Source organism: Bos javanicus, chromosome 20 (assembly GCF_032452875.1).
Source record: "Bos javanicus breed banteng chromosome 20, ARS-OSU_banteng_1.0, whole genome shotgun sequence".
NCBI classification, from domain to species: Eukaryota; Metazoa; Chordata; class Mammalia; order Artiodactyla; family Bovidae; genus Bos; species Bos javanicus.
The window spans coordinates 70700262-70727145 of record NC_083887.1 but is presented as its reverse complement, the minus strand read 5'-3'; the positions used below and the strand labels follow the sequence as shown (position 1 = coordinate 70727145).

The window sequence follows — 26884 nt, the reverse complement described above, 5'->3', positions numbered from 1 at the left end:
TGGAGCCCTGGTGGGTTAGTGTAGCATTCTATCTGAGCATCAGAAAGCCGCCTGCAGGGGAGGCTGGCGGAGTGGGGCGGGATGGAGCAGAGCAGGTCAGCAGTGCAGGGCGATCCACACAGGCCAGCAGGAGCCTGGCTGGAGGGACGTGTGTGTCCTCAAGCTCGGTAGGAAGAGCTGGAGGGCTCAGGAGTCACCACGCAGGTGACGGGGTTGTTCCGGCCGCCAGGGCTGACTCTGGAGCCAGAAGTCTGAGATCAAGGTCCCGGAGGGGCTGCGTCCTTCCGAGGGTTGAGGGGGAGTCTGGTCCAGACCCCTGCAGCTTCTGAGGGTTTGCTGGTGTCCCGGGCTTGTAGAAGCATCACCCCATTTCCGCTTGTGTTCTCACAAGGTATAATGTGTGCGTGTGCGTGTGTGCGTGTGTGTGTGCATGTGTGTGTGTGATGTTGGATCAGGGCTCCCCTAATGCCTCCTTTTACCTTGACAACCCCTGTAAAGAACTCATCTCCAATTAAGGCCACATTCTGAAGTCTTGGGGCTTAGAATTTTGACATCTGAATTTGGGGGCACAGTTCAACGCACAACAAAGAGGAACCTTACCAGGCCCTGGCGTGCTGCAGCCCATGGGGTTGCAAAGAGTCAGACACAACTTAGCGACTGAACAGGAAAAAGAAGAAGCCCATTCTCCAGGGGAGCAGCTCAGAACTCGTCAGAGCCTCCTACGTTCCGTGGGGTTGCAAGAATCGGACTTGACTGAGCGACTAAGTGCACGCGCGCACACACACACACACACACACACACAGGGCGTGTGGTCCCGCAGCTCAGGCCAGGACGTGCAGACAGAGCCGGTGCAGGAGAGCTGGCCTCTGGTGAGCCCATGTTCTCAGGGAAGAGAGGACTCTCGGGGGTGCTGCCTGTGGAGGGCAGAAGAGGATGCCCCCTCCCAGGGCGCTGGCAGGACCTGAGGGCCCTAGCTCAGGCCTCCTTCCCTCCAGCCTCGCTTTAGATGTGAGGGGCCAGCAGCTCTGTGGCCGCACCTTCCTTGCGGCCCGGAGCCCTTGGGTCATCTGTGCGTGGCTCCCCCCCGCTCCTGACCCTTTGCCCCAAGAGTCGGTGCTCATGGGGCTGGCAAGACTCTGGGTGCCCGCCTGAGGCCCGATCCCAGGTTCACGGGGTCGCAAGGCCTTCGTGAAGTGTCCTGGCCTCTGTCCGCCCCCCTGCTCACCAACCACCCTGACACAGTGCAAAGAGGACCCACAGAGCCACGGCTTCAGGCGCCGACCCTCAGGGCGCCGCGGGGTTCTCTGCTCAGCAGCCTTCCGCCCTCGGAGGCTCCCGGATGCCCAGGCCCACCTGCCCCTCGTGTGGGGACGGAGGGATGTGAGCAAAGAAGGAAGAGCCGCGCCGTAGCCCCCCACACCCCGGGCGCCCCCAGCAGGAGGCTGGGAGCCCAGGACCACGCTTCCCGAGGGCTCAAGGAGGCCCGGCTTGGAGTCTGCGGTGGAGAGCTGGCCGAGTGCATGCGGGCAGCTGCGGAGACCACACAGGAGGCGGGTGGGTGGGTACATGCCCGAGTTATTCCCAAGGTTGAGTGTTGAGGGGAGCCCGGAGCCAGCGGCTCCCCCAGAGGGCACCGTGGTCTAGAGCAGCATCCCCCCTCGCCCCGAGGGGGGCTGCGTGAACCCCAGCTGCACCTTGAGTGCAGAGCCGGGGCTCACCCTGAGAACCCGTCAGCTGGGCTGGGGAGACCTGGGTGGCGGCCTGCCTTCCTAACAACTTCCCGGGGGATGAGCTGCGGCTGGTCCCCGGACCACACTCTGAGAAGCACAGACCTGGCTGGGCCCATGGGGTGTGGAAGGTTCTGGAAGACAGGGGTGCTGCATGGAGCCTCTGGCAGCCCTGCAGGGACTCAGTGCAGACCTTGGGGGGTTTTGGAGAATAACCAAACATTCTTGAGAAAACCGATGTTCTCCTTTGGGGTGAGTATGCTCCGAGCTGCAGCCCCGTCCGCAGGTGAGCTGAGCCCCGTCAGTTATAATGCTCGCCCACCTGTCCATCTCCTACAGAGACTCTCTGTGAGCTGAGGAGCACGTGCCCCCCGCCCCCATCCATGGCACTCCCTTAGCCCATTCCTGGGCATCACGGGCACGTCCCACGACCATATGACCGCAGAAGCATATGGATACCACAGTGTACCGACCCTGCCATCAAAGCAGCTACACTCAGAAGGGAGGGGAATCTTCCTGGGGGGCAGACACCCCAGCAGGGCACCCTGAGCTGAGAAGTGGGGAGGCTCAGAGGTGCGGGCCTCAGTGATTCTTGCCCATTGGCTAGTGTATCGTGGAGATGTCACAGAAACTTGAGAAATTAATGATAAGAGCTTTACCTGCAGATGACATAATCACCTATGCAGACAATCTGAGTGAATGTAGAAGACAAACGCTAGCATTAACGAGGGAAGTTAGAAGGGCACCGGATGTACAAACATCAGCTGTGTTCCTGTGCGCCAGCAGCAAGCTACCGTAAAATAAAACTCATAGTAATTTCATTTAGAATAGGTTCCAAAACTGCCATGTGTGTGCAAGAGACAAATGTTGAAAACATTGCTGAAGAACTAAAAGGTTGAAGGAAGTGGAGAGACCAGGTCCATGATCTTAAGTCTTAGTGTCATGAAGATGCCAATGCTTCTCAAACTGAAATTCTAACTGGCTTTTTTGAAGACCTCAACCAGTTGGTTCCTAAATGTATAGGGACCCAGGATAGCCAAACACTGCTGGAAAAGACAAGATTGCAGGACACTCTGTGGCCCCGCCTCCCACATAAAGCTGATCTTCTTTTCTGTCATTATCTTGCCATTTGTGTCCTTGCTTTACGAACAGCTTTATTGGTGTTTAATCGATGAACCACAAACTGCACGGATGTGAAGAGCGCCGTCTAGGAGGTTTCTGTGGTCACAGAACACGCGCCCCGTGAGGGTAACATTCCTTGTGTTCAGACCCTCCTCGTGCCCCTGCAGAGCCTTCTCTATCCCGCCCCACCGGCCTGTGGCCTGTCTGCCAGCCATAGATCCCTTCATTCTTCCTAGAATTGTACATTAACGGCACCACACCGTAACCGGCATATTTGAGCTGAATCTGTGCTGTTGCACTCATATTCCCATCAGTGGAGAAGGCGATGGCACCCCACTCCAGTACTCTTGCCTGGAAAACCCATGGATGGAGGGGCCTGGCGGGCTGCAGTCCATGGGGTCACTAGGAGTCGGACATGACTGAGCGACTTCACTTTATTTTTTCACGTATAGATAGAGCATCATCTATTCACCCCTTCACCGGTTGATGGACATTTGGATCTTAAAATAAACCCCCTGTGAACACTTGTACACAAGTCTCTGTGTGGACACGCGCTTCCACCTCTCTTGACTAAGAGCTTAGCTGTGGGATGGCTGGGCCATTTTGCTGATGTGCGCTTAACTGCTTTTTAAAACTAGTTGTTTTGCAGAGTGGTGATGCCATTTGCCATTTCCATGGGCAGTGTGTGTGAGCGTTTCTCTTGCTCTGTGTCCTTGTCAACACTTAGAATGGCCCCTTGATTTCAATGTTTACATGCTAGCCATTGTGGTAAGTGTGGTAGAATCTGGTGACAGATTAAATGGCGTTTCTCTGGTGACTGAAGTGTTCTGCAGTCCTCGTGTGTGCTTGGCATCCTCATCACTTCTGGTCAAGTGGCTGTTTAAATCTTCTGCACATTCGGGTTGTTTGTTATGTTATGAGAAAGTGTTAGTCGCTCAGTCGTGTCTGACTCTTTGTGACCTCATGGACTGTAGCCCGCCAGGCTCCTCCTGTGTCCATGGGATTCTCCAGACAGGAATACTGGAGTGGATAGCCATTCCTTTCTCCAGGGGAATCTTCCCAACTCAGGGATTGAACCTAGGTCTCCCGCATTGCAGACAGAATCTTTACCATCTGAGCCACCAGGGAAGCCCACTCATTGTGTTAGATTCTTACACAACTGTTGAGTTTTGAGAGTTCTTTGTATATTCTGGATACAAGTCCTTCATCAGATAGACGACTTGCAAATATCTTTTGCAATCTTGGATTGTCTTTTCATTCTCTTAATTGAGTCTTCTGAAAAACAGAAGTTATTACTTTTGATGAAGCCCAACTTACCAGTTTTTTTAATGAATCCTGCTTTTAGTGCTGTATCTGAGAAATTTTTACTTCACCCAAGATCGCAAAAATTTTTCTCCTAAAGTTTTTCTCTAAGAGTTTTAAGTTTTAGGTTGCGCCTTGTGTGTGGGACCCATTTTACACTCCCATGGTGTAAAGTGTAGGTCGGTTTCATTCCCTTGTCCTGTGGGTCACGCAGAGAGACATGCTGAGAACTTGGGGCACAGCCTTGTGGGCGGCCCCTGCGTCCCTGGGGTCCTGCTGACGTGTGTCGTTCACCGGGAAGCCCTCTAGTCAGCCGCACGCCTTAGGGTCACCACGTCCTCCCGGGAGCGACATCCTCATCATGCATGACCTCGCTTAGACCCGCTGACCAGCTGGGCTCTGAGACTGACGTCCACCGCACCTTCTCCTGATGGAGTTAGCACCGCCCTTTCCCTTCGGCCCGTTGTATCCGTGTTTGGTGTGCTTACTGGTGTCGCGGGGTCAGGTCTCACTTTACATCCTGTCTGACGGTTTCTGCAGGTCGCTCCCTGTGGTGCTGAAATGCCTGGGTTCAGTCCCCCAGGCACCGCACCGTGCCCTCCACCCCTCAGCGGCGTTTGCCGACCTGCAGGCCGGGGGTTTTGTTTCTGAGTCCACGTCCGCCTCCTCTGCTGGACTCTGAGCCGTGTCCCTTTGCTGTGCTGTTCTGGTGTCTCCTTCGCATGATGCACACTGCTGCCCGCTGCCTCTGCACCGACCTGGGCCGCTGCTCGTCACCCCTCCCGGCCACCGTCGCACCGTCTTCACCTCTGTGTCACGAATCCCAGGATGCGTCGTCGCTTTTGCGTCAGATAATCATCCTGGACAGAGATCTAAACAACGAGCAGCAGTGGTTCCGTTCCCCCATGTGGTTCCGGCTGAGCCCCGCAGGCCCGGGTCCAGAGCGGAGCCCCTTTCAGGCTTAAGGACCTGTATTCTCACTGTGCTGTGAGGTGTGCCGGCCGGCTGGCGATGAATTCCTTCAGCTTCTGAGCTTAGAAACACTGTTGTTTCCCTTTGGGGTTTTTTTTTTTTTTTGCGTTAAAAAAAATTAAAATTAAAAGAAAATACACACTGCAAAAGAGATGTTTTTGCTGTGTGAAGCGTCCTCTGTTCCGTGGACCCTGCAGGGCACAGCTCTGCCCTCTGCTCACCCTGCTGCCCTGAGCCCTTTGCTCTGCTGACTCTGTTCCTCGTCTGGTCTGAGCATTTGATTACGATGCTCCTGGTGTGTCTCCTCCGTGGCACTCCTGTTTGGAATCCTTATGCTTCTTGGACCCAGGGGTTTATAGTTTGTATCCAACTTGGGAAAGTATTTCTTCGAATGTTTTTCGGTCCGCCCTTCTCCGGGGGGACTCCAGTGGCAGGGCTGGCGGGCGACTTGAAGCCCCACCGTCGCTCGTCTCTTGTCTCTGTTTTGTTTTGGGTGGTTCCTGCTGCTGCCCTTCGTGTTCACTTGCCATCTCTTCTGTGATGTCAGTCTCTTTGTGGAGCGTCTGTTGTTCTGGATCATGGACTCTAGGGCTTCAGTGCTTGCAGCTCCTGGGTTCTAGAGCACTGGCTCAATAGCTGTGCAAAGGCTCAGTTGCTCCGTGGCCTCTGGGATCTTCCTGGACCAGGGACGGAACCCATATCTTCTGCGTTGGCAGGTGGAGTCTTTACCGCTGAGCTGCCAGGGAAGTCCAGTTTGTGTCTTTTAAAAGACACCTTTTGCATCTCCACCATTCATGGGCAGCCTTGCTTCCAGCTGGCGTTTGAACACGGAGTCCAGCGATTTTGCGTAGTGATCGTCAATGCTCTCATCTGCTAATTCCGTCATCCGAGTCACTTCTGGGTCTGTTTCTGTTGATGACTGGTCATCTTTCCTGGAGTTTTGCACCTACGTGACCTCTGATGGGAGGCAGTGTTGTGAACTTGACCCTTTGGGTGCTGGGTAGTTTTATATCCCTCTGAATGTTCTGGAATTTTGGGCTGCAGGCAAGCTCCTTGCAAAGAGTTTGGTCATTCTTTCAGGTCTTGCTTGTGAGCTCTGTGTACTGGGGCCAGTGTTGTGTTTGGCCAAGGGGCCATGATTTCTTCATGGTTCGGGCAAAGCCCACCTGAGTTTGCACTGATCACACTTTCCAGGACAGAGGTGAAACCAGCCACTATGCCTCCATCTTGACCAGAAGTGAAACTATGGACTCATTAACTTTTGTTAAGTTGAAAAGAACTAATCAGAGCCTGAGCAGCTCTTGATGACCCTGTGACAGAGACCGGCCCTCGGCTGGCAGACCCGGCCAGACCCTCGTGCAGTCGGAGCGTGGAGCTGGGCTCTGCCCCTGGACAGGAGGCTTCCTCCGCATCAGAGGACAGACACCGTCGGTCGTAAACGTCTCGGGTTTATTGAGCGTTGCCCTGACCCGGGCAAAGAGTCTGTTTTGTCAACTGCTTTCTGTGCATTTTTAATGGCAATTAAGTCAGTTTGGTAAAAAAGGTTGTTCACATTATCTGCATAATTCCGCTTCTGCCCTTGGTGGGTCTATCGATTACTGAGAGAGTTGTGTGAAAAGTCTCCAGCTCTCTTTGCTGATCTATTTGCTTCCCCTGTTCGTTCTGTCAGTGTTTGCTTAGCACGTTGCGAGCTGCGTGACGGGGGAGCTGAACGGGAGATGGCTGGTCCTTGGGGGGGCTGAACCCCGAGTCAGCCGCAGTGTTTGCCCTGACACGTAATCCTCCTTGTCTTAAAGGTCACAGTGCGGTATTAATCCTGCCGTATCTACTGTCTCAGAGTTGTGTTTGCATATTACATATATTTCCTGTTTTTTAACTTTCAGCATGTGTTTAAACAGCATATAGTTAGAATCTTTTGTTTGTTTTTTCGTTTGGCCGAGCGACTGTCCTTTAGGAGTTCTGGGTCCGTATTTGATGTAATCACTAGTATCGTTGGATTTAATTTTACCGTTTGCTGTTTGTCTTCGATTTGTATTATCTGTTCTTTGTTCTCTACTGTCCTGCTTAGTTTGGATGAAATTATTATCCAAAAGCATTCCATTTTATTGCTGCTTATTAGTTATACCTCTATGTTTTTAAAAAATTATTTATTTTTTGTTTATTTAGTTTTGGCTGTGCTAGGTCTCTTGTTGCTACACAGGCTTTTCTTGAGTCTGGGTGAGCGGGTCCGCCCTCGAGTCAGGGCAAGCGGTCTGGTCTCGAGTCGGACGTGCAGGCTTCTCTCTGCACTGGCTTCTCTCGTTGCAGAGCCTGCTCTAGAGCACGGGCTTCAGTATTCCTGGTGCATGGGCATAGTTGCCTAGAGCCTGTGGGATCTTCCCCGATCAGGGATTGAACCCATGTCCCCTGCAATGGCAGACGGATTCTTAATCACTGGACCACCAGGGAAGCCCTACCTCTGTGTTTTTATTCTGTTTTCTCTGGAGGCTTACCATACATTTTTAAGTTTTCACAGCCTCCCTTCAGATAACACTTTTCTGCAGTCAGGTTCCCACATGCGTCGCGCTCTTACCTTTTTCCACAGCAGTATTTTCTTTTTCTCTGGCTGCCTTTAAGGCTCTCTTTACCAGCTTCCAGAACATTGTGTGATGAGCCTTACGGTATTTTTGTTATGTTTCTTCTGTTTGTGGCTAATGGAGCTTCTTGGCTGTCTGAGCCGAGAGATTGGGGAGAAGTCTGGCTAACGTCTGTTCGGTGTCTCTTCTGTCCTGTGCTCCCCTCTGGGAGTGGCATCTCCGTGATGGGACCCTTAGTGCCGCTCTGGGTCGGCCTCCCCTCCGTGTGTGCTCCGTCGGACGCGCATGTGGCTACAGGAGGGGGCTCATGGTGTCTGCTCTGCAGCATGCATCTCAGGTACCCCGTCCGGGGTGGGACCTGGGTGGTAGCTGTGGCCTCTCTTTCCAGCCAACCCAGCGAGTACAAGGTGACAAGGGACAGAAGGGTTAGGGGGACACACCCAGAGCCGAGCCAGGAGCAGCCAAGGCTGGCGTGGCTGTGGCCAGACCCCGCCTGCCCCCCCGGTCCCTCCCGTCCTGGAGGGGAAGGGCTTGTTCTGTTGTAATGCAGTCCCTGTCCACCCTCCCCCCTCCCCTGCCCTGTCTCCGAGTCTCCACCAGCACCAAGGGCAGAGCTCACCACTGCTGACCGCCCACCTCGTGTTACGTCAAGAAGGGGTTTGGTTCACTGCAAGGGAAGCCTGGCACTCTGAGCAAGTCCCCACCAGAAGCACTGGCCTGACGGATGGAGGGTCAGTGTCTGCCACCTCAGTGCCAGGGTCGGTCCTAATGGGGTGCCCGTGGCACGTCGGATGTGTGTCGAGCTGGTCTCGGCGGGGCCAACGTCTGTGACACGGGGTGGGGGGGGGTTGGGAGCTGAGGGAAAGCTCTTCTCACCCTCGCCTGGTGACCCTGGGGGCCTGTGTGGCTCTGTGTCTGGGGATGTCCTGGCTCGCTGTCCGCTGGACACGTGTCTGGCCTGTGGGACTTGGGGGCCAGGTGGCGCACAGTGGCTGGGAAATGTGAGTGGGGCTGGCGTTGTACTTCTGCAGAAGCATCAGCATCTTCTCTCTTCCCCGAGCATCTGCCTGGCGGGTCCCAGGAGAGGGGCTACATGGGCATGGGGACGCGGAGATGTGCAGGGTTGGGGGGTGCCTGGGGACAGTGAGTGGGGTCACCTGTCACTGCCCTGAAACTTCTCTGCTGCTCCAGGCTTGTCTGTCTTAAGGGCTCAGTTCCCCCGAATGGGATGCTCCTACTTAGGGACACAGTGGAGTCACTGCCCTGCAAGCTTAGGTGGTCACAGCTGTTAGGGGTCCTCCTGCCAGTGAGGTAGCAGGATGGGGTGCTGTTACAGATGCTAATGACAGCAGAGAGGGGGCAGGGGACCCTCTGGGTGCCTCTCAGCTCTTTCCTAGCTGATCCCGTGACCAGTGGAGGCAAGACCACAAAGGCTCCAGGTGCTTTGGAAACAAAATGTGACTCCTTTCTCTTGGGAAAGACCCGACTGGTCAAGGTATGTGGGGACTGTGGCCTGGGGGTGGGGAGGAGGGGAAGGAAGCAGAGAATACCAGCCTCAGCCGCACACCAGCCCCGGGAGGCAGGACTGAGGTGCCCTAGCGACTGCCTTCCTGACTGGCATGTGTGTATGTATGTTTGTGTGCCTATGTGTACACATGTATGCACATGCATGTGGGCACATATGTATGCATGCACGTGCATGCGTGTACAAATGTGCATATGCACGCGCACACATGTGCACACATGTATGGACATGAGTGTGTGCGTACATGCACGTGCACGTGTGCACAGGTGTATGTGCACATGTCCCCGTGCACACATGTATGCACATGCATGCACGCGTGCACATGTGCACGTACATGTCCGTGTGTGCATACATGTACGTGCATGCACGCACGCACCTGTGTATGCATGCGCATGGATGTGCATGCATGTGCACATGCCTGTGTATACATGTGTGTGCACATGCACACATGTACCTGCATCTGTGTGCGTGTGCCTGTGTGTACACGTGCATGCATGTATACGTGTGTGCATGCATGTATGTACACCCCCTCTTGCTTTACAGTGGGGACGGCAGTGGTAGTGAGTGGGAACTTCACCACCTAGTCTCCCACGTGACAGAGCATCCGATGTCCACTGGCACTAGAACTAAGCAGAGGTGGTGGGACCCCACTTTCTCGGAAGTGAAGCTACACGTGGAGGAGGGGTCATGACATCATGGGAGTCACTGTCTCACAGGGAGGTCAGGATGGACACTGCGTGGCCGCAGGGATGGACAGTGTGGTCACTGGCCACCCGATGCTCTCAGCAGAACCCTGTGTTCACGACTCACGACGTTCGGCTTTTGGGGCTGCAGTACCTCAGCTCTTCCTTCTATTTCTAAATCCTTTACTGAGTCGATGGGCCCGAATTCAAGATCCCTGCTGGTCTCTGCTCAACAGCGTGTGAGGAAGGTATGGGTTTCACTGAGAAAGAACAGAAACTGACACCACAGGTCTGCAAACAGCCTGGGAGGTTGAGTTCTGGGAAACGTCAGCTGCTGTCTATGTGAGCATGAAATATCCAGACCCTCCTGTTATCCAGAAAGTGTTTCCTACGGAATTTCAACGACTGTGCTTTCCCAGCCTCCTAGAAAAGCAGCAAGAAACCATGCAGACGGTGCTCCTGTGACAGGCTGAGTCACGCCTGCTGTTGCCTTTCTAATAAAAAAACACACATAACAAAACGCAATCTCAAGCATTTAAGACGCTATGTTTTATTCGTTCTATTGAAAACCTCTGGCTGTTTTGGAGCTGCCCATTCCCTCCCCCACCCCCAGCACCCTGCGGGGCCCCTGCAGGCGGTGGGCCCCTCGCAGCTCCTGGTCCCACCCAAGGGGGATTCACCCCTGAGCTCTGTACATTCACAGCTCTGAACCCACGGCCCTAAGTCACTACGAAAGAGAAAAGAGAATCAGGAGGAACAAACATCCATTCAGGGTCTGTTTATCAGAGATTTTTTCCTGAAAACGCATAGCAGCGTTTCATTCAAAACCCCTTCATCCACAGACGCGGGCCGAGGCCCCTGCTCAGAACATCTCGGCTCGTTCACCTCCTTCATGGCCGGGCGCGGGGCTTTGTCTTGTAAAGATGAACCTTCATGCACTCTATGGTCATGACCTCAGTCCTGTTTGCTGCCAAGTCTGTGCTAGAAGTTCTGTGTCCTACAGGCCAGCGCCCTGGAATGATGTCCGGTGCCCCCTGCCCCACACGGGGCGGGAGGGGCTCTGGAATGAACGGAAGTGAAGGGGGTTTCCTTTCCTGACGCCTGTCCTTCTGTCTGTCGACATGTAGGTCTCCGAGCCTCAGGAAGTCAGTAAATATTTGTTCTGCAATTCCAGCTCTGGTGGCCACTTTCCATGGCCCTAAGACAAAATCCAATCGCCTTAGAAATTAAAAAAAAAAAAAAAAAAAAATCCCAAACAAACCCAGAAGCTTTGCTCCAGAAACACACTGTGTGGTTGTCATTGTGCTTTGAGGACACGTTTCTAATCACGTCCTGAGGAAATGAATCAAGGTCATTTCGTGAGCGTGAAGAAGGCCCCTGGAGCCCCTCCCTGAGCCCGGAGCTGCCGCCCCCCACCTCCGGGCATAGACAGGGACCCCAGCCCCCAGGTCTCCCTGAACCCCACCACCTGCTCCCCACACCTTCCTTCCCTGAGGCTCCCCTGGCTCCTGATACCCCGGGAAACCTGGGGCAAAGGAGGGTGCTGGGGGGAGTCAGCGGCTGGCGGAGCCTCCTGGGGACTGACTGTGCCCTCAGGGTGCCAGCCGGGGAGACAGGAGCCCCCGCCGGTTTCCACCGCGGCCGGACTCCCCTCCCCACGCTCTGGGCTCTGGTCCCAGCCTGCACTCGCTGAAGTGGATCCGGTCACCCCGAAACAGAAACCCCAAGCTGGTGTAAGAGCAGCGGGGCTGAAGAGGGCTGAGGCGGCAGGAAGGCGGCTCCGGACGGGGCGCCTGTGGCTCCCCAACGCAGGGGCGGGGCAGGGGGCAGCCCGGATGGAAGGGGCTGGAGAGAAGGTCAACTCAAAGCCCCAAAGAGCCCCAGGATCTACCAAAAAAGGGCCTATAAATAAATATCCTCCGACCCTCAAAGGAAAACGAAGTAGAAAAACGATTCTCTTCTGGTAAAAAAAAGGCTGAATGTTTCCTGAAGTATCTAAATGAAGTTTACAAAAGACTCATGAGCTCCTGCAAATATAGAAACGTTTAAAAATCCGACGGCGGCCCCGCCCGCGGACTCCGCGGAGGGCGGCGGAGACTGCTGGAATCGACACGCGGGCGGGAGTCACACCTTCAGGTGCCCGTGGAGGCCGCCGGCCCGCACTGCCTGGACCGGACCGGAGGGCCCGAGGGAGAGGATGGGGGCAGAGCCGAGGCTCGAGGTGAGGACAAAGCAACTGGGGGGCCCCGAGCGCCGCCTGGAAGCGGGCGGAGCGGCCCCGCGAGCTGCTGTGGCTTTCCGCCCAGGACCCGGCCCGAGGGCAGGGCACAGGCAGCTCGCGCGGGAGTGTGAGGCCGGCTGGCGGCTGAGCACGGGCCTGGTCTCTCCAGACCCTTCCGCCCTAGTCCAGCTTCTTGCGAACAGGCTCCGTCCCAGTGGCCGAGTTTTCGGGGCTGAAGTCGGCGCAGAAGCCGTTAGGGGTGGGAGCCGGGGGCGTCCGGGCGCAGCTCCGGGGGCGCGTCTGCTCGGGGTACAGGTATTCCTCCGCGAAGTCGGGGTTCGCTTCCGCGAACCTCTTGAAGTCGGCTGGAGAGACACGGGCACCTTGGTTAAGAGCGTGGGGGGCAAAGGTCTCCAGTCTGGCGTCTCTCCGGGCGCCCCCCTCACACCCAGGGGCGTCTTGGGATCTATGTGCACGCCCAGGAGGATCGACGTGCACGCCCAGGAGGCCCCGCGCGTTTTCTCTGTGGCGCTCCAGTCACCGCGGAGACCTGGGCGGCCGCCACGCAGCCTCGGCCACGCCCTTCCGGGAACTGAAGGGTCAAGTCCGTGGTGTGTCCTGAGTGCTCAGTGTCCTGAGATGGACTCGGCTGTGCCCTGGGGACACCCAGTGCAGGGTCCCCCTGAGCCCTCGCGGGGCCTGTGCTGTGTCTCCCGGTGACTCTGAGACCCGGCTTCGGGGTGGGGGACGCCCTGGGGCTTTGCTGGGGGTGCCCTGGGGGCTCGGCGATGCTCTGAGCCCCAGGTCGGGGCGCCGCAGGCTCCAGGCGGCTGCAGAGAAGCGCCCGTGCTCCCTCGGGCGGCAGGAACAGCCTCCATAGGGTCTGCAGTCTGGGGGCTCAGAGCAGCGGTAGCCCTGGCTCCCCGCGGCCCCTTTACCGCAGGCGTGCACACCCAAAGCGAGGCGTGGCGGCTCCTCCTGACATTTGGATGTGATTTTAAAACACAGCCAAACAAGGTGACCTTTCCTGAGCAAACACAGCGCTCATCTCAGGGAGATTACGGCTCATCCTCTGATGAGCCGGCTGCCCTCGGGGCTCCTGCTGCCCTCGTCAGGGTGGATTCCCGCCCGAGGCGCGCAGCCGTCCCACCGTGTGGGGGACAAGTGCCAGGGCCAAGCCCCCCGGAGAGGAGGTGCCCTAGGAGTCAGGGCGGAACCCCTCCTGGCCCCAGGGGCCCTGATCTCCACCCAAAGGCAGCCCCTGGGGAGGGCGTCTGCTTCACTGCCAGACAGACCATGCAGTGAACCACCGCACAGAGGAGACTGGGAGCCCCGCCTCAGCCCTGCCAGGCCCCAGGTGGCGCAGGGGAGCGGGGCGCCCCACCTGGCGCGGGGGTGTCCTCCCCGGCTCCCGGCCACTCACCAAACGCGATCCTGCCCTTCCGCTCTTGGTCTATGGCCCGGAAGAGGTCGGTCACTGTCAGCTCCGCCACCCCCAAGGCCGTCTTGAGGATGCTGGACAGGGCGTGCTCCTCGACGCTGCCGTCCTGTGACCCAAACATCTGCGGGGCAGGGCGGGCGTCACCCAGAGGCCTCCCCTGCCACACAGTCCGCGGCTGTTCCGCTCTCAGGCTGGGCAGGAGCCCAGGTCCACGACCCAGCCCTCGGGCCTTGAACTCCCTGCTCTTACGTCTTAAATCCACCAGACATGGTGCTATGGACACTGCATTGCAATGGCCTGGCGTTCGGCCGTTGCCTGCGAGGTGCCCACTTCAGACGTCCCCCTGGGTGAACACACCACAGCCGTGACCTGTGGTCACTGGCAAACCGCAGGGTGAGGAGCAAGGCCGGCCCCCAGCCCCCAAGGTCCCCTTCCAAGGAGCCCTGGTGACCCACACAGTGGGCCACCGCAGTGATCCCCTCTCCCCTCCTTCTCTAACTTTCCCCCTTCTGCTTTGAATTCACCGCTGAAGAGTGAACCCCGAAGCCCCAGGCCCCACCCTCACCCCCCCAAAGGCAGAGCCCAATCCACTCTCTGCCAGTGACCTTGCTATGCGGGGGCGCTGTGGGCCCTCCAGGACCTGTGAGTGACAGGCCTGTCCTCTCAGGGGTCCCTGACGGTCATCACTGCTGAAGTCTTGCAACCACAGTGGGGCCACACGGGCCGGTGCACCCACAGCCTTGGTTACCACCGGGCTGAGACCCACCCGCAGCCCCTGTCCCTGTGCGGCCCACCTTCCCAATGCCGCCCCTCTCACCCGGTTCTGGAGGAGGCCCCCTGGCCCCCCGAGGCTGTGGCAGAGCTGGGGGCTGCCCACCCCCGTGCCTCCTGCGGGCTCCGCTCCCCACTCTGTGACCTGGGGGCCCCCAGGCCCAGCTGCTCCCTGACCCCATGACCTCTGGAGTATCCACTCAGTCCTCCTGCCTGGAGGCGGGCTCCCCAGGGCAGGACACCTGCTCCCCGGGTCGGGCAGAGCTCAGGCCCTGCCCGGCGCCCTGGGGGGCTCACTGAATTCTGTCAGCAAGACGAACCGGCCACCTGCACGCACAGCTTTCCGGAAGTGGGAAACCTGCCACCAGGCGCTTCCAGCAGCCTCCACCAGGTTTCCGTGCTGGGGGGCTGCCTCCACTGCCTCCGGGGCCCAGCCCGCTCCCCGTCCCCGGCCTGGGGCTATGGGGTGGACAGCTCCCGAATCCCCTCGTATCTCGCTTCCTCTTTACGTTTGTCAAACCAGGTTATCTGCAGACAGACCTCTCTCGTAGGCTCCAGAGCCCCACAGTCCAGCCCAGCCCGTGGGCGCCTCCCACCCACCAGCGCTGAGACGCTTTGGGGAGACGACCGGGCCTGAGGCCTGAATCTGTGATGCCAAAAGTGAGGGGACCTGTCTCTACATCCAGAGACGACCCTGCTGTCTGTCTGAGAAAGGCCAGGAGCCACCGGGGCTCCCCCCTTCACCTTCCTGAGCTGATGGTGTTTGCACCACGACCGTATCTGCAGGTCACATGATGATGACCATAAAGAAAGCTGGGCGCCGAAGAACTGATGCTTTCGGACTGTGGTATTGGGGAAAACTCTTGAGAGTCCCTTGGACTGCAAGGAGATCCAACCAGTCCATCCTAAAGGAAATCAGTCCTGGGTGTTCATTGGAAGGACTGATTTTGAAGCCGAAACTCCATACTTTGGCCACCTGATGCAGAGAGCTGACTCATTTGAAGAGATTCTGATGCTGGGAAAGATTTACGGCAGGAGAAGGGGACGACAGAGGATGAGATGGCTGGATGGCATCACCGACGCCATGGACATGAGTTTGGGTAACCTCCGGGAGTTGGTGATGGACAGGGAGGCCTGGTGTGCTGCAGTCCATGGGGTCGCAAAGAGTTGGACACGACTGAGCGACTGGACTGAACTGAACTGACAGCAATAGAGAAAGAGGAAACGAGGGACCCAGAAGTACGTTACGCTGCCCGCGAGTACCGCTCTGGGGAAGCCCCAGGTCAGCACGGGTCTCTGGGAGCCTGAACTCCACGGTAATGCTGCATCTCAACCATCGGCCCGGAAGGACTGTGACCAGCACGTGAGGAAGGCACAGGTGCGTCTGCACCCCGGGCAGGGCACCTCGCAGACCCCCGGGCAGGGTACCTCGCAGACCCCCGGGCAGGGCACCTCGCAGACCCCCGGGCAGGGCACCGTGCAGATCCCCCGGGCAGGGCACCTCGCAGACCCCCCGGGCAGGGCACTGCGCAGATCCCCCGGGCAGGGCACCTCGCGGACCCCCGGGCAGGGCACCTCACGGACCCCTCGGGCAGGGCACGGTGCAGAACCCCCACACCGCGTCTCGGGGCCACCTGCCCGCACCCGCTGAAGCGCGCCACAACCCTGGCCTGCGGGTGGGGACGGAGGAAGAGCCTGTGAGTCGTCAGCGTCAGGTGGGGCGGCCCGTCCACATGAGCAGCACATGCGGGCGCCCTGTGGGGACACCGGACACGGGGCTGCCCACTGTCTGGGGGGCCCATGAGGGGCGGTTCTTGCAGGGGAGGCCATCATGGAGAAGCACCGGGAGCCTCGGGGCAACTGCACAGGCGGCCCTGCCCCCGCCGGCCGGTGCGCCTGGATCTGGGTGGGCACCCTGGCGTTCATGGTTGTGCTCGGCGGCTGCACTGAAAGCAGGTCGCCCGCCCCCCACCAGCCGCCATCGTGACGGCAGATTCTACCCAGTGGTGTCCGTGCAGCTGCTGCTGGGCCGCCTGCCAGGGCGAGGCTGGCACAGGGGCGATGAGCCCCGAGAGGTGCCTGCCGAGGCCGGAGGACGCGGGTAGGCTTTCCGGCCTGGGTCCACCAAGCTCTGATGCCGCCCGTTAATGCCTCTGCTGTGACTAGCAGAAGCCACCCTGTGCCGTGGGGGACCCTCCCAGCCGTGGGGAGGTCTGCTGGGGCTGGAAGGCAGAGGCGGCGTTCTCCACCCCTGAGGGACAAGGGTCCCCTGACCTGCACACAGTAGGTGCCCGTGAGTCTTGCTCATGTGAGCTGTACCTGAGAGATGGAGCCTGTCTCTTGGTGGCAAGGCCTCGCTCCGTCCTGGGGGGCTGACCCCACCAGGCAAGGCCCGCCTCGCTCTGTCCTGGGGGGCTGACCCTGCTGGGCAAGGCCCACCTCGCTCTGTCCTGGGGGCTGACCCTGCTGGGCAAGGCCCACCTCGCTCCATCCTGGGGGACTGACCCTGCCGGGCAAGGCCCGCCTCGCTCCATCCTGGGGGACTGACCCTGCCGGGCAAGGCCCGCCTCGCTCCGTCCTGGGGGGCTGACCCTGCTGGGCAAGGCCCGCCTTGGTCTGTCCTGGGGGACTGACCCTGCCGGGCAAGGCCCTCCTCGCTCCATCCTGGGGGACTGACCCCTCGAGACCAGCCTTCAGGACCGCTGGGTGGATCTGGGTGGGGCAGGACTCCAGCATGACCCTCTCCCCGCCTCCCAGACTCACTGCCCCCCTCATGAGCAGCCTGGCTCGGAGTCACACTGGGGCAGGTGGCTCTTCAGTCCTGAAGCCCTGCTTCCTTCTGGTCAGCAGCCAACGGGGAGGCCATGTGGGGAGAGACAGCCCAGCGGCCCTGCTCGGCACCAGCAGGACTCAGGAAGGGGAGCGGGGACTCTCATCTAGGAGGAGCCGGGCAGAGGCACTTCTGGGCCTTTCTGCAAGCAATGGCTGGTACAAGCTCGTGTGAAAGGAGCTGCCGCACGACTGAGTTCCCCAGCATCCTAAGGGACTATTAAGTGTATCAAGGTCAGACGAGCCTGTGTCTCCCCGACCCCACATGTTAAAGTGGCAGAAGCACCGCACTTGCCTTGAACGCCAGCTGGATGGTGTCCAGGGTCCGGGCCGGCCGGCAGACGACAGACAGGGCGACCACGTACTCGCGCAGGTCCACCTCCCCGCCGCCGCCCTGGGGAGAGACGCCTTCAGCGAGGGCCCCGCCGCCTCCGAGGGCACAGGTGGCATCAGGGGTCTTCGAGCGACCAGCTTCAGTTCCCCAACTACAGGCGCGCTGGTCGGCAAACACTGACTTAAAAGCCAGATTTCTATTTGCGTTTGAGAAGCTCAGGAGACACGCCGAAAGACAGGTGGCTAGGGAGACGGGCAGCAAAGGCTGGTCTCTCCTTTGCTTCCAAAATCGCCCCCAGGGAAAAACAGCTGTCCCCACCCCACCCCACCCCACCTCCTACCTCATCAAACAGGGAGAACAGGTCCTCCAGCGACTCAGACTCGGGGACCCCCAGCTGCGCCGCGAACTCGGGGAGCGTCACCCTCCTGCCCTGCATCATTCTGGCGCTTTCTGCGTGCCTGTCCAGATCCTGTTCAAGTTTTTCTGGTTTTAGTCTAAAGAAAAAATATGAGGGGAAGATTGTTTTCAATAAAGTCACGGAATGCTGAAAATGGAAGCTTCACTGTTACGTCTTAAGACCCCGCAAACCATGAAGGTGATTCCGAGATGGAGCATCAGTCAGTCCTCGGGAAGAGGGGCTCTTTTGGAAGCCCGAGGGCCGACTGTGCCCTCTGCAAGCGCTGGGACCCCGTGGCGTGCGGGCCCACCCGGGGACAGGCCCTCCCAGGATGCGGGGCGGGGCTGGGGGGCGGAGAGGCCGTCCATAAGGAGACAGTCAGGCCAGCCATTCAGGGTTTAAGACACCTGTGCGTGGAATGACGCTGGCGTTTGAAAAAGAAAAACCCCGAAACCTCAGAAGGAGCACCGTTAATTGTCTCAGCTGTCCTCCGCCTGCAACCTCCGGGCTGTCATCAGTGCCCAGGCGGGGCCCACACGAAACCTGTGCCCGCTGAAAGGTCTCACTCCTTTGCCCCAAGTGCCCATGAGACGGCCGTCCCAACTCAGTGCCCACGAGCAAAGGGCCAGGGGACTCACCCCAGGCCCCGGAGAAGCCTGGCAAACTCCAGAAGACAGGTGTCAGCGGGGAGACGGAGCTGGCCTTCCGCCAGGGCCAGCTGGCAGTCCTCGAACGTGTAGTCCGTCACAGCGACGCCCAGGGCCCTGCGGGAGAGGACGGGCCGGGTCAGCCGCCCCCAGGGCAGCAGGGTGACTGTCCCAGGAATGCAGCGGCCAGACAGCGGCGTCACACGCGAAGGCCCCGAGTCCTGGCCCCTCTCGCTCCAGGCTCAGCTCTGACGGCAGAAAGCCATGCGACAGTGACGCCTGCCGAGTCACACGCCCTACTTCCTGCTCCGGGACCTGTGGGTGCAGCGCCCTGAAGCGGTCTGTCCCCCGAACGTGTGCGTTTTTAATAAGAGACTGCCCTCCGCACGACCCAAGCTGTCTGCCCTGTAAGTGGTGCTTCTGCTTAGGTTTCCATGTTCTGCAGCCTCAGTGAAGCTTAGTTACACATTAAAAGTAGAAGTTGATAAGGATACAGGTGGCGTTCAGGGTGGAGGGGAGTCATGGAGAGAACCAGCTCCCCAAGAACAGGAGCGACCCCCTGGGTGAGACACGGGGCACGGGGGTGCTAGAGAAACAGGCGGCTTCACCGGCAGAGCCCCGGGCACGTCTGCGCGGCTCGGGGTCTCCTGCTGGCAACAGGCGGCTTCACCGGCAGAGCCCCGGGCACGTCCGCGCGGCTCGGGGTCTCCTGCTGGCATGCAGCCTCGGGGAGGGATGCGGGGGGCAAAGCCCCGAAGCGTCAGAGGGTGTGGAAGCCGGACGAGAGTCTGCACACGCGTGAGGGGACCAGCTGCTCTGGGGGGGCCCCCCCGCCCCCGGCCTAGGAGGCAGGACAGGCAGCGCCCCGTGAGTCCTCCCACCCAACGGAGAGGGGCAGGCTCGGCTTCCCCGGGCCGTTCCCACCTGCGCGTGATGCGGGGAGAAGCCGCAGGCCTGCCCCCGGCCCTGCTGGACTGAGGCCCCTCCTGTCAGTTCCCCCCAGAAGCCACGTCTGGGGGGCCCTGAGCAGGGTCTGGAGGGAGGAGGGAGCCCCTGACCTCCCCCTGGGCTCCCCCAAGCCTGCAGGATGGGATGAGGGTGCCCGTGGAGCCCACAAACACCCACCACCTCCACGTAGGAGCCTTTAACAGGAGCAGCTGGGCGCTGAGTGCTCTGGATGCCGAGGCATGTAAACCGCTGATGTTTAAAGAGCATATTTCAGGGAGCTCCCAGGTAGCCTAGAGGTTAGGACTTGGCGCTTTCACTGTGGAGGCCTGGGGTCGATTGTTAGTCAGGGAACCAGCCTGTGTGCCAAGCAGTGCAGCCAAAATACAAAATAATGGCAATGATAGTAAGTACCACGCTCGGCACTAAACACAGAGGCTGAACAGCTGACCGCAGACTTCAGTGACTGGGGGCCTGGGGCTGCCCAGCTGCGGGCCAGCCTGGTACCTCTGCAGTTCTGCCCATGAGGGATGGAGCCCGCATCAGCCGCCTTCAGGGACAGGAGGCCGCCCTCAAGGTGCAGGGCACCCTGTTCTCCAGGCTGGCACTGCCCTGAGGTCAGAGGGAGGCAAGACCGGTCATCCCACAGGCTGTCTCAGATTTCACGGAAAACACCCTTCTCCTGACGTTTATGGAAAGTGCATTCATGGTAGGAAATTTACCAGGTATCGAAAACGACCCTGCCAACCCTGTCTCCATAACCGAGTGGGCTTTCACTCGTCTCGGCGGGACAGTCGGCCCTCCGGATCCAAGGCTCCACACCCGAGGACACGGAGGGCAGCACACAAGACCACCACACACGAGGCGCTCCAGCCTCCTGGGCTTTGGTCTCTGAGGGCCCTGGACCTAGTCCCTGGCAGGTAGGAGGGCACGGCTGTGGTTCCTGGTTGCCGTGGCGATGACCCTGAAGGCTCCGTTCCACGGCTGCTCAATTCCCCTTAAGAGCTTGCAGTCTGGCCATGTGGGGATGGGAGCCAGAGCCACAGCAGGAGGTCCAGAGTGTCCCCGGGCCGCCTGCAAGGCCTGTGGGACCCTGGGTGGGACCCTCATGGTTCTGGAATCCTCCTGCACCCGTGAGGCAAGAGGAGACCCCATGGGTATCTGTCTTTTCCCACTGGGCCGATACAAACTGTGTGACAGCATAAGTTTCCTTAGGGCACATATTCAAGATTTTTAATAGTTAATTTACTTGAATATAAACTAAACAACAACAAAAAAATCACATGCAAACTGTCAGGCCTTTGACTCTGTGGACAGTGTATCTGTCCAGCAGTTGGTCAGGGTCCCTCACCGCCCTGACTACCCAAAAGGTGAGAGTCGAGTGCCTCCTGCTGCCCGGCGGCTCTGTCCCAGAGTCAGTGTTGGGGTGGGGTGGGGCGTGTCCCCCCCAGACTCTGCTCCCAGCACCAAGGCTCTGAGGCACGTGGGCAGACCGAACACCTGGGGTCTGGGATGAGGCTGCCGGGGCCTGAAACCAGCCAGGAGCCACAGGGAAACTGAGGGGGGGATGCTCCTGGCTGCAGGCACGCCATCACATAAGCGACACAGGATTAAGTGCACAAAACCCACGCTCAGCAGAGGAAGAACCTCAGTAACGCTCTCGGGGAGGGCAGCCAGGACGTGCCGGCCCAGGCCCTCCAGCGCGCTCTTGCTCACGGTCCCGCTGCCTGTCTCCACGGGGCACGCATGGACACAGCCCCGCAGGCACTGCTGGCTCACAGGCAAGGCTGCAATGCAGAGAATTCGGGGGCAGCGACCCGTCCTCCGAAGGCTGAACAAGCAGAGGCGTCCTCCAGCGGGACCGGGAGACAAAGTGCGCGGCCAAGCACAGTCTGGCTGACGCTTGGCCAGGCTGGTTCAAACCCAGCTCCCCCCGCTGCAGGCTGGTCTACAGCAAGGCCAGGACACCGGCGGACAAGGACACCGAGTAATGAGTGCCTGGCGAGGCCAAGGGCACTGGGGCGTCCAGGGAACCCCCACCCGGCTGCGCTGGGGGCGGGGCGGGCGTGGGGCTCACTCACTCTGCCATCACACGGCGCACGTTGCTGGCGTACAGGGCGGGGTCCCTCTTCTCCTCCTCCGAGGGCGTGTACACGGGGAGGAACTGCGGACACAGAGAAGCCGGTCACCTGCAGGAGCGGACTCCCCCCGCCCCGCCGCCGTCACCACAGCGCGACCTCCACCCTGGCAGATCAAGGGCGGTCAGGGCACCTTCCACAGGAACTGTCTTTGGGGTTGTCACTCCTGCTCAAGCAGGGGCACATGTGTGCACACACAGATGCACACACCCACACGTGTGCACACTCCCAAACCCCCTTGCCTCACCAGGAGCACCACTCCCTCGACGCCGGAGCCAGGGCACGGAGCGGTAACTTCACCCAGGGGCTCAGTCTTTAGATGCAGAAGAATCAAACGTGTGCTCCCGTTTCTCACGGTCTCAGTTCTGTTTCCCGTGAGGGGCTCTCAGCAGCTTTTGGACAGCTACTGTATTTGGAGGGCAGGGTAAATCGCCCTAGGAACTCGGGTGTCTGTGTGACTGAAGCTCACACAGTGCTTTATGCACGTAAGGCCCACACCTCGGGCCAGGCTCCATTGCAGAAAAGGAAAAAAACATCACTGCACCCTTTTAACATGGATACTCAAGAATACAGGAATGCCCGCCACCCTATCCACTCTCATCAGATAAGTCTGGTCTCTCACTCACTGCTACCTTTCTAAAAACTCTGCAAGAGCAACAGCTCCTCCTCAGCAGTGGCGCCTTGTAGGGGTGACACAGGAAGGAGTTCAGAGCGACGTCACAAAGCCACACAGTTTCAACTCTTAATTAGGAGCCAGTGTAAAACAGGGCATCCTCCCCGGAGTCTCGCCCCGCTGCTGCCTCCCGCCACCAGCAGATGAGCCACAGCAGACGTGCTGGGCTGTGGGCCGGCCGCCCCTGGACTCGGGCCACGGCCCTTTCAGCTCAGTCCTTTACTCAGTGGCTTATTTCTAGTGAAAAGCCTGGCTGAAGGCCGGGACCACGCGTAAATCCAGCCTTACTCTGCAGCGTTTACTGGAAGGTCTCTGGGGTCGCACAGAGTCGGACACAACTGAAGCGACTGAGCAGCAGCAGCAGCAGCAGCAAATGAAAAGCTTTACGTTGCGTAAGACCAGCCTTTCATTTATCAGATGTAGGAGTAGCAAGTGAATTCCACTTTTAAGAAAACAGACTACTCCTCATCTACTCGATTAAATTTACAGGCTGCATGAATGTGGCACGTTTGAGCAGAGAGGACGGGTACTGGGACTTTGGAGATGGGCTGGAGACTGGCCGGCAGTCCGCCTGTCTGAGCGGGTATTCAGCAGAGGACAAGAGTGTGGTAAGTTTGGTAGTACGATGCCAGCTGTGTGAGCATCAGGTGAAAATACAAGCCAAGAGAATCATTAATTGCTTGTGTGCGAACTTTATATGCTCTTAAGCTAAACTAACCATAATTAGGGAACAATGGGCTTAGCTTCCTGTTGAGATTTAAAATTCCATCTGAACGGATAAAAGGTCATACAAGAGACACAAAGTGACGGAACCACTGGGAAGCCCTCTAAGAAGCCATGAGAAACGCAGCGTTCAAAGCAAGACAGATAACCTGTAACCTTGTAGAGATACCAGCAGGATGTTGTGTAACATCACGTCCACAGAGATCTGATATAACACTGCATCTGTGTAGACATCAACCTGGTAACACGCTGCCCATGGAGGCCCTAACGGGGCATAGGTAGCATTCATCGACACACACGGCCTGACACCGTGAAACATCGCGCCAGTAGAGACCCCGCAAGACGCGCACGCCGCATCTAGACAAACCTCAATTTCCACTTGACTGTGAAACTGGCACAGCGTGAGCCACAGGATTTTCAACCTTAAACATGAGCAGATTTACAGCATGGTTAAGTCTCAATTCGCTGCAGCTCTGAAGCCGAGTCTCCACGCCCCGCTCCCCTGCAGAGGGCACCCCTGAGCAGGCCGGTCTCCGGGAGGCGCTGAGCCTTCCTGGACCCAGCCCTGAGGACTAGGCTGAGCTCATCAGAGACGCCCCTGCCTGCCTGCTGTGGCCCAAGGCCGCAGCCCTGCTTGCCCTCCAGCTCAGGACGGCTCGTCTCCGCAGCATCAGGGCCCTCCAGGCCCCCCAGGCCTGAGGTCATGGCACCCCTCCCAACAGCCACCTCTTCATGGCCCGCTCTAAGCCTAGCTGGCCAGGACCCTGAAGGACCCCTTTCCCAGACCCTCTCCCAGCTTCCCCCTGGCTCTTCACCTCCCACTCCAGCCTTGGCGATGCCACCCCTGCCACTCGGGCATGCCAGGGGCCCTGGGAGGACCACCCCGCCCCCAAACACCAGCACACACGCCGGCACCTGGGCCCCCGTGTGCCCCTGCAGCTGCAGGGGTGGGGGCCCCACACGCCCCCTTCCTTTCCAGGGTCAAGCTGTGCACTTGATCGCTGAGTGGACAAGACACAGGCGAGAAGAGGAATTCGTTCCCCTCCGGCTGAGGGAGGACCATCAACTTCAGTCCCGGGATCCTGGGTGCAGGGAAGGCTGCCTCATGCAGCTGGACTCCTTGGACTGAACTGAACTGCTGGCTGGCGTGGCGACCCCTAAAGTAAGCAGCTCGGGGGCCCCTGGAGGGGAGGACAGGGCGGGCTCTGACTTACGCTCCCGGGCCTTGCCACGTCCACGTGATGGTGTCCTGGGGGCAGGAGAGCAGCCGTGAGTCCCCACAGAGCCCCTCGTCCCCACAATCCCCCTCCTCCCAGGGCCGCCCAGTGCCCTGCTTCAAACGAGCTGACAGAACAAACTGAAGAGGGAGAAATCTAGAGCTCTACAGGCTGGTGACGGATCCTCATTCTCAGAAACCGGCCAAGGAGTGCGCCTCTTCAGAGCCGTAAGGACGGCTGCACCAGCCCACGTGGCTGCCGGCTCTACAGGCGTTCAGGCCCTGGGTCTATCCACACCGGCAGGCACAGGCTCAGCATACAGACCTGGGGCCCATGGACCCGGCTCGGAAGCAGGAGCGCCGAAAGCCTCTGGGGCCCACAGACGTCAGAGGGATCCCAGCGTGTCTGTGCCAGCCCCCGCCCCCGCCATGCCCCATCATGCCGAGGCTCCCGAGGAAGCTCGGTGTGGCTTAGTCTCGGTTTTAAAAGGTCCCGAGTGTGAGCGGGCGGCAGAGAGGCTGAGGAGACGGGGGTCTCACACCAGTGGGCCCGGCTCAAGGACGGGCCAGGACTCTGTGACCCACGAGAGCAGGGCTTCAGGAGCGAGTACGGGGGGACACTCTGGAACACTCGCTGGACCTGCGTGCCCGGGAGAACTCACTCACCAGTTTGTTCGGGTACCGCAAAACCACAGGCTGGACGGGAACCCCCGGGATGAAGGCACCTGTGGAGGGAGGAGGGACACCTCTCGTTTCCGCAGTGGCACGTCCCCCGCCCGCACGGCCCAGCTGGGTCTCGGAACAGAGTGGGCTTCCCGGTCAGAGGCCATTGGGCGCCGGCCGTGGACACCCCGTGCCGGCCACGGACACTCAGACCAGACCCCAGGGTCGCAGGAGACAGACAGGAGAACACTCCAGGCCAAGGCACTCTGCCGGGGGTGAGGGGCTCCTCCACCTTCTTGCAGAGAAAGAGAGATAACTAAGACACTACCTACCAGGCTTGAAGGTGATTAAGCAGGTCCTATTGGTACACGTGCCTTCTGGAAAAATCATTATCTTGAAATGAGAGGGAAAAAAAAAAAGTCAGCATCAAAGTGCAGGTTCAGGGGCCAACTTCCCAACCTGCTTATTCTGGACCCGATGTTGTTCAGGCACTTCAAACACATTCAGTGGAGAAAGGTAAGAGGCAGACAGAAGCGTCATGAATCCCCCTCTAACTGCTGGTTTTACTAAACTCTGGAAATGGCAGAAATACAAACAGCAGGCACCTTCTGGTAACGGGCACGCGGTACCCACTGGAGCCGCCGCGTGGGCCAGACATGGGCCAGCCCACGGGCACAGGCAGGACAGGGGCGCGCGGGCGGGGAGCGTGAGGCTGAGGACGGGGCCTCGTGGGCCGGGGCCAGGCCCACAACGCAGACACCCTCGGAACCAGCAGCGGAGTGAACACCCTGTCACCGGGATCTCCCGTCTCTCGGACTCGTACCGACTTCGGGCAGGGGGTGGAAGCTAACTCCCCCCCGGGCTGGAAAATCCCGCCCATAGGCTGCTTTCAACCCCGGGCCCTGGAGGAAAGACCAGCTCCAGGGGGCTGGGTCCAACCCTGGGTTGGGCAGGTGAGCGGAATGGAGGAGGGGGGGTCATGCCATTCTTGTGGGGGTGGCAGCCGGGACCCTGGAAGCACAGCCCCCCAGGGGCTGCCCATCCATGGGCAGGGGGCCCACCAGCAAGGCCGTCACTGTTTTCTGAGCAGCCAGAACCCAGAGAGTCCTGTGGGGTTCCAGCTTTTCAAGGCGGCTCAACAGAAAAGAAAAACTACGTATGTAAAAAGCAGGGGTCACACCACACCCACGCTACCGCTGGGTGAGGACTCTGCCCCACAGCCCAGGCCAGCCTTCCTGGGGCCCCAAGGGAACCGAAGCGTGCCAGGCAGGCTCGAGCTTTGAGAAGCAAGGGGATGCAGCCCTGTGCAGCATTCGGACACCGCTGACCCCGGAGCCAGGCCAGCCCGCTAGTTCTGACGCAGAACTTAAAAGATTACTTGGGAACTTCAGATGCATGTGAAAATTATTTTCCCCCATTTCTTATTTTAAAATGCCAGAACCAAAAATACCTGATATATAAGCACATTTTTGGATTTGCATTTATCAAAAATAATATGAAACACAGTGTCTCCAGGGAAGCCAAGTTCTGGCCCTCAGGGCTCTATTTCCCCTCTGACCCCTGCGTTCATGCCTTTCAGAATAAATCCGCACAGGCCACAAGCAAGGCCGCCCACCTGTGGCCACTTCCCTCCAGACTGTGCCCGCCTCTTGATTTCCTCCACTGTCTTCCTGCGGGAGTCCTGGTCTGTCCGGGACACGAACACCGGCCGGATGTACTTTATCAGAGCTGAAAGAGAGGGCGGGGTGCTCGTGGGGGGTGGGGCCGATGGGCACTGCCCGTGGTGCGGTGAGCCCCCCAGAGGTTCCCCGTGGGTGCCGACCACAAGGGATAAGGGACAGCACTGAAGTCTTAGAGGACGGCTGGGAGCCCCCCACCTGCAGGACCACCCATGACAAGTCAGGAGAGAGAGACAGGGCTGACCCGCCGGTCACCTGTGTCACTGGGGGAAGAGCCAGAGAGCCCAGGGTGCCTGGCTG

At 59.1% G+C, this 26884-nt stretch overlaps 1 protein-coding gene across 1 annotated transcript in view; it reads right to left on the bottom strand.

Annotated features, from left to right (window-relative positions):
• Positions 1-10434: 10434 nt before the first annotated feature.
• Positions 10435-26884, bottom strand: part of LPCAT1 (lysophosphatidylcholine acyltransferase 1) — a 41456-nt gene continuing 25006 nt past the window's right edge. Inside the window, exons 4-14 of the mRNA XM_061393914.1 lie at positions 26521-26633; positions 25238-25298; positions 24909-24967; positions 24241-24275; positions 23394-23448; positions 21574-21656; positions 18539-18664; positions 17844-17997; positions 17465-17563; positions 13552-13690; positions 10435-12493 (exon numbers count right to left, since the gene is read on the bottom strand). Coding sequence (XP_061249898.1) covers positions 12309-12493; positions 13552-13690; positions 17465-17563; positions 17844-17997; positions 18539-18664; positions 21574-21656; positions 23394-23448; positions 24241-24275; positions 24909-24967; positions 25238-25298; positions 26521-26633 — 1109 coding nt within the window. The 3' untranslated portion in view covers positions 10435-12308. The remainder of the gene's footprint in view (positions 12494-13551; positions 13691-17464; positions 17564-17843; positions 17998-18538; positions 18665-21573; positions 21657-23393; positions 23449-24240; positions 24276-24908; positions 24968-25237; positions 25299-26520; positions 26634-26884) is intronic.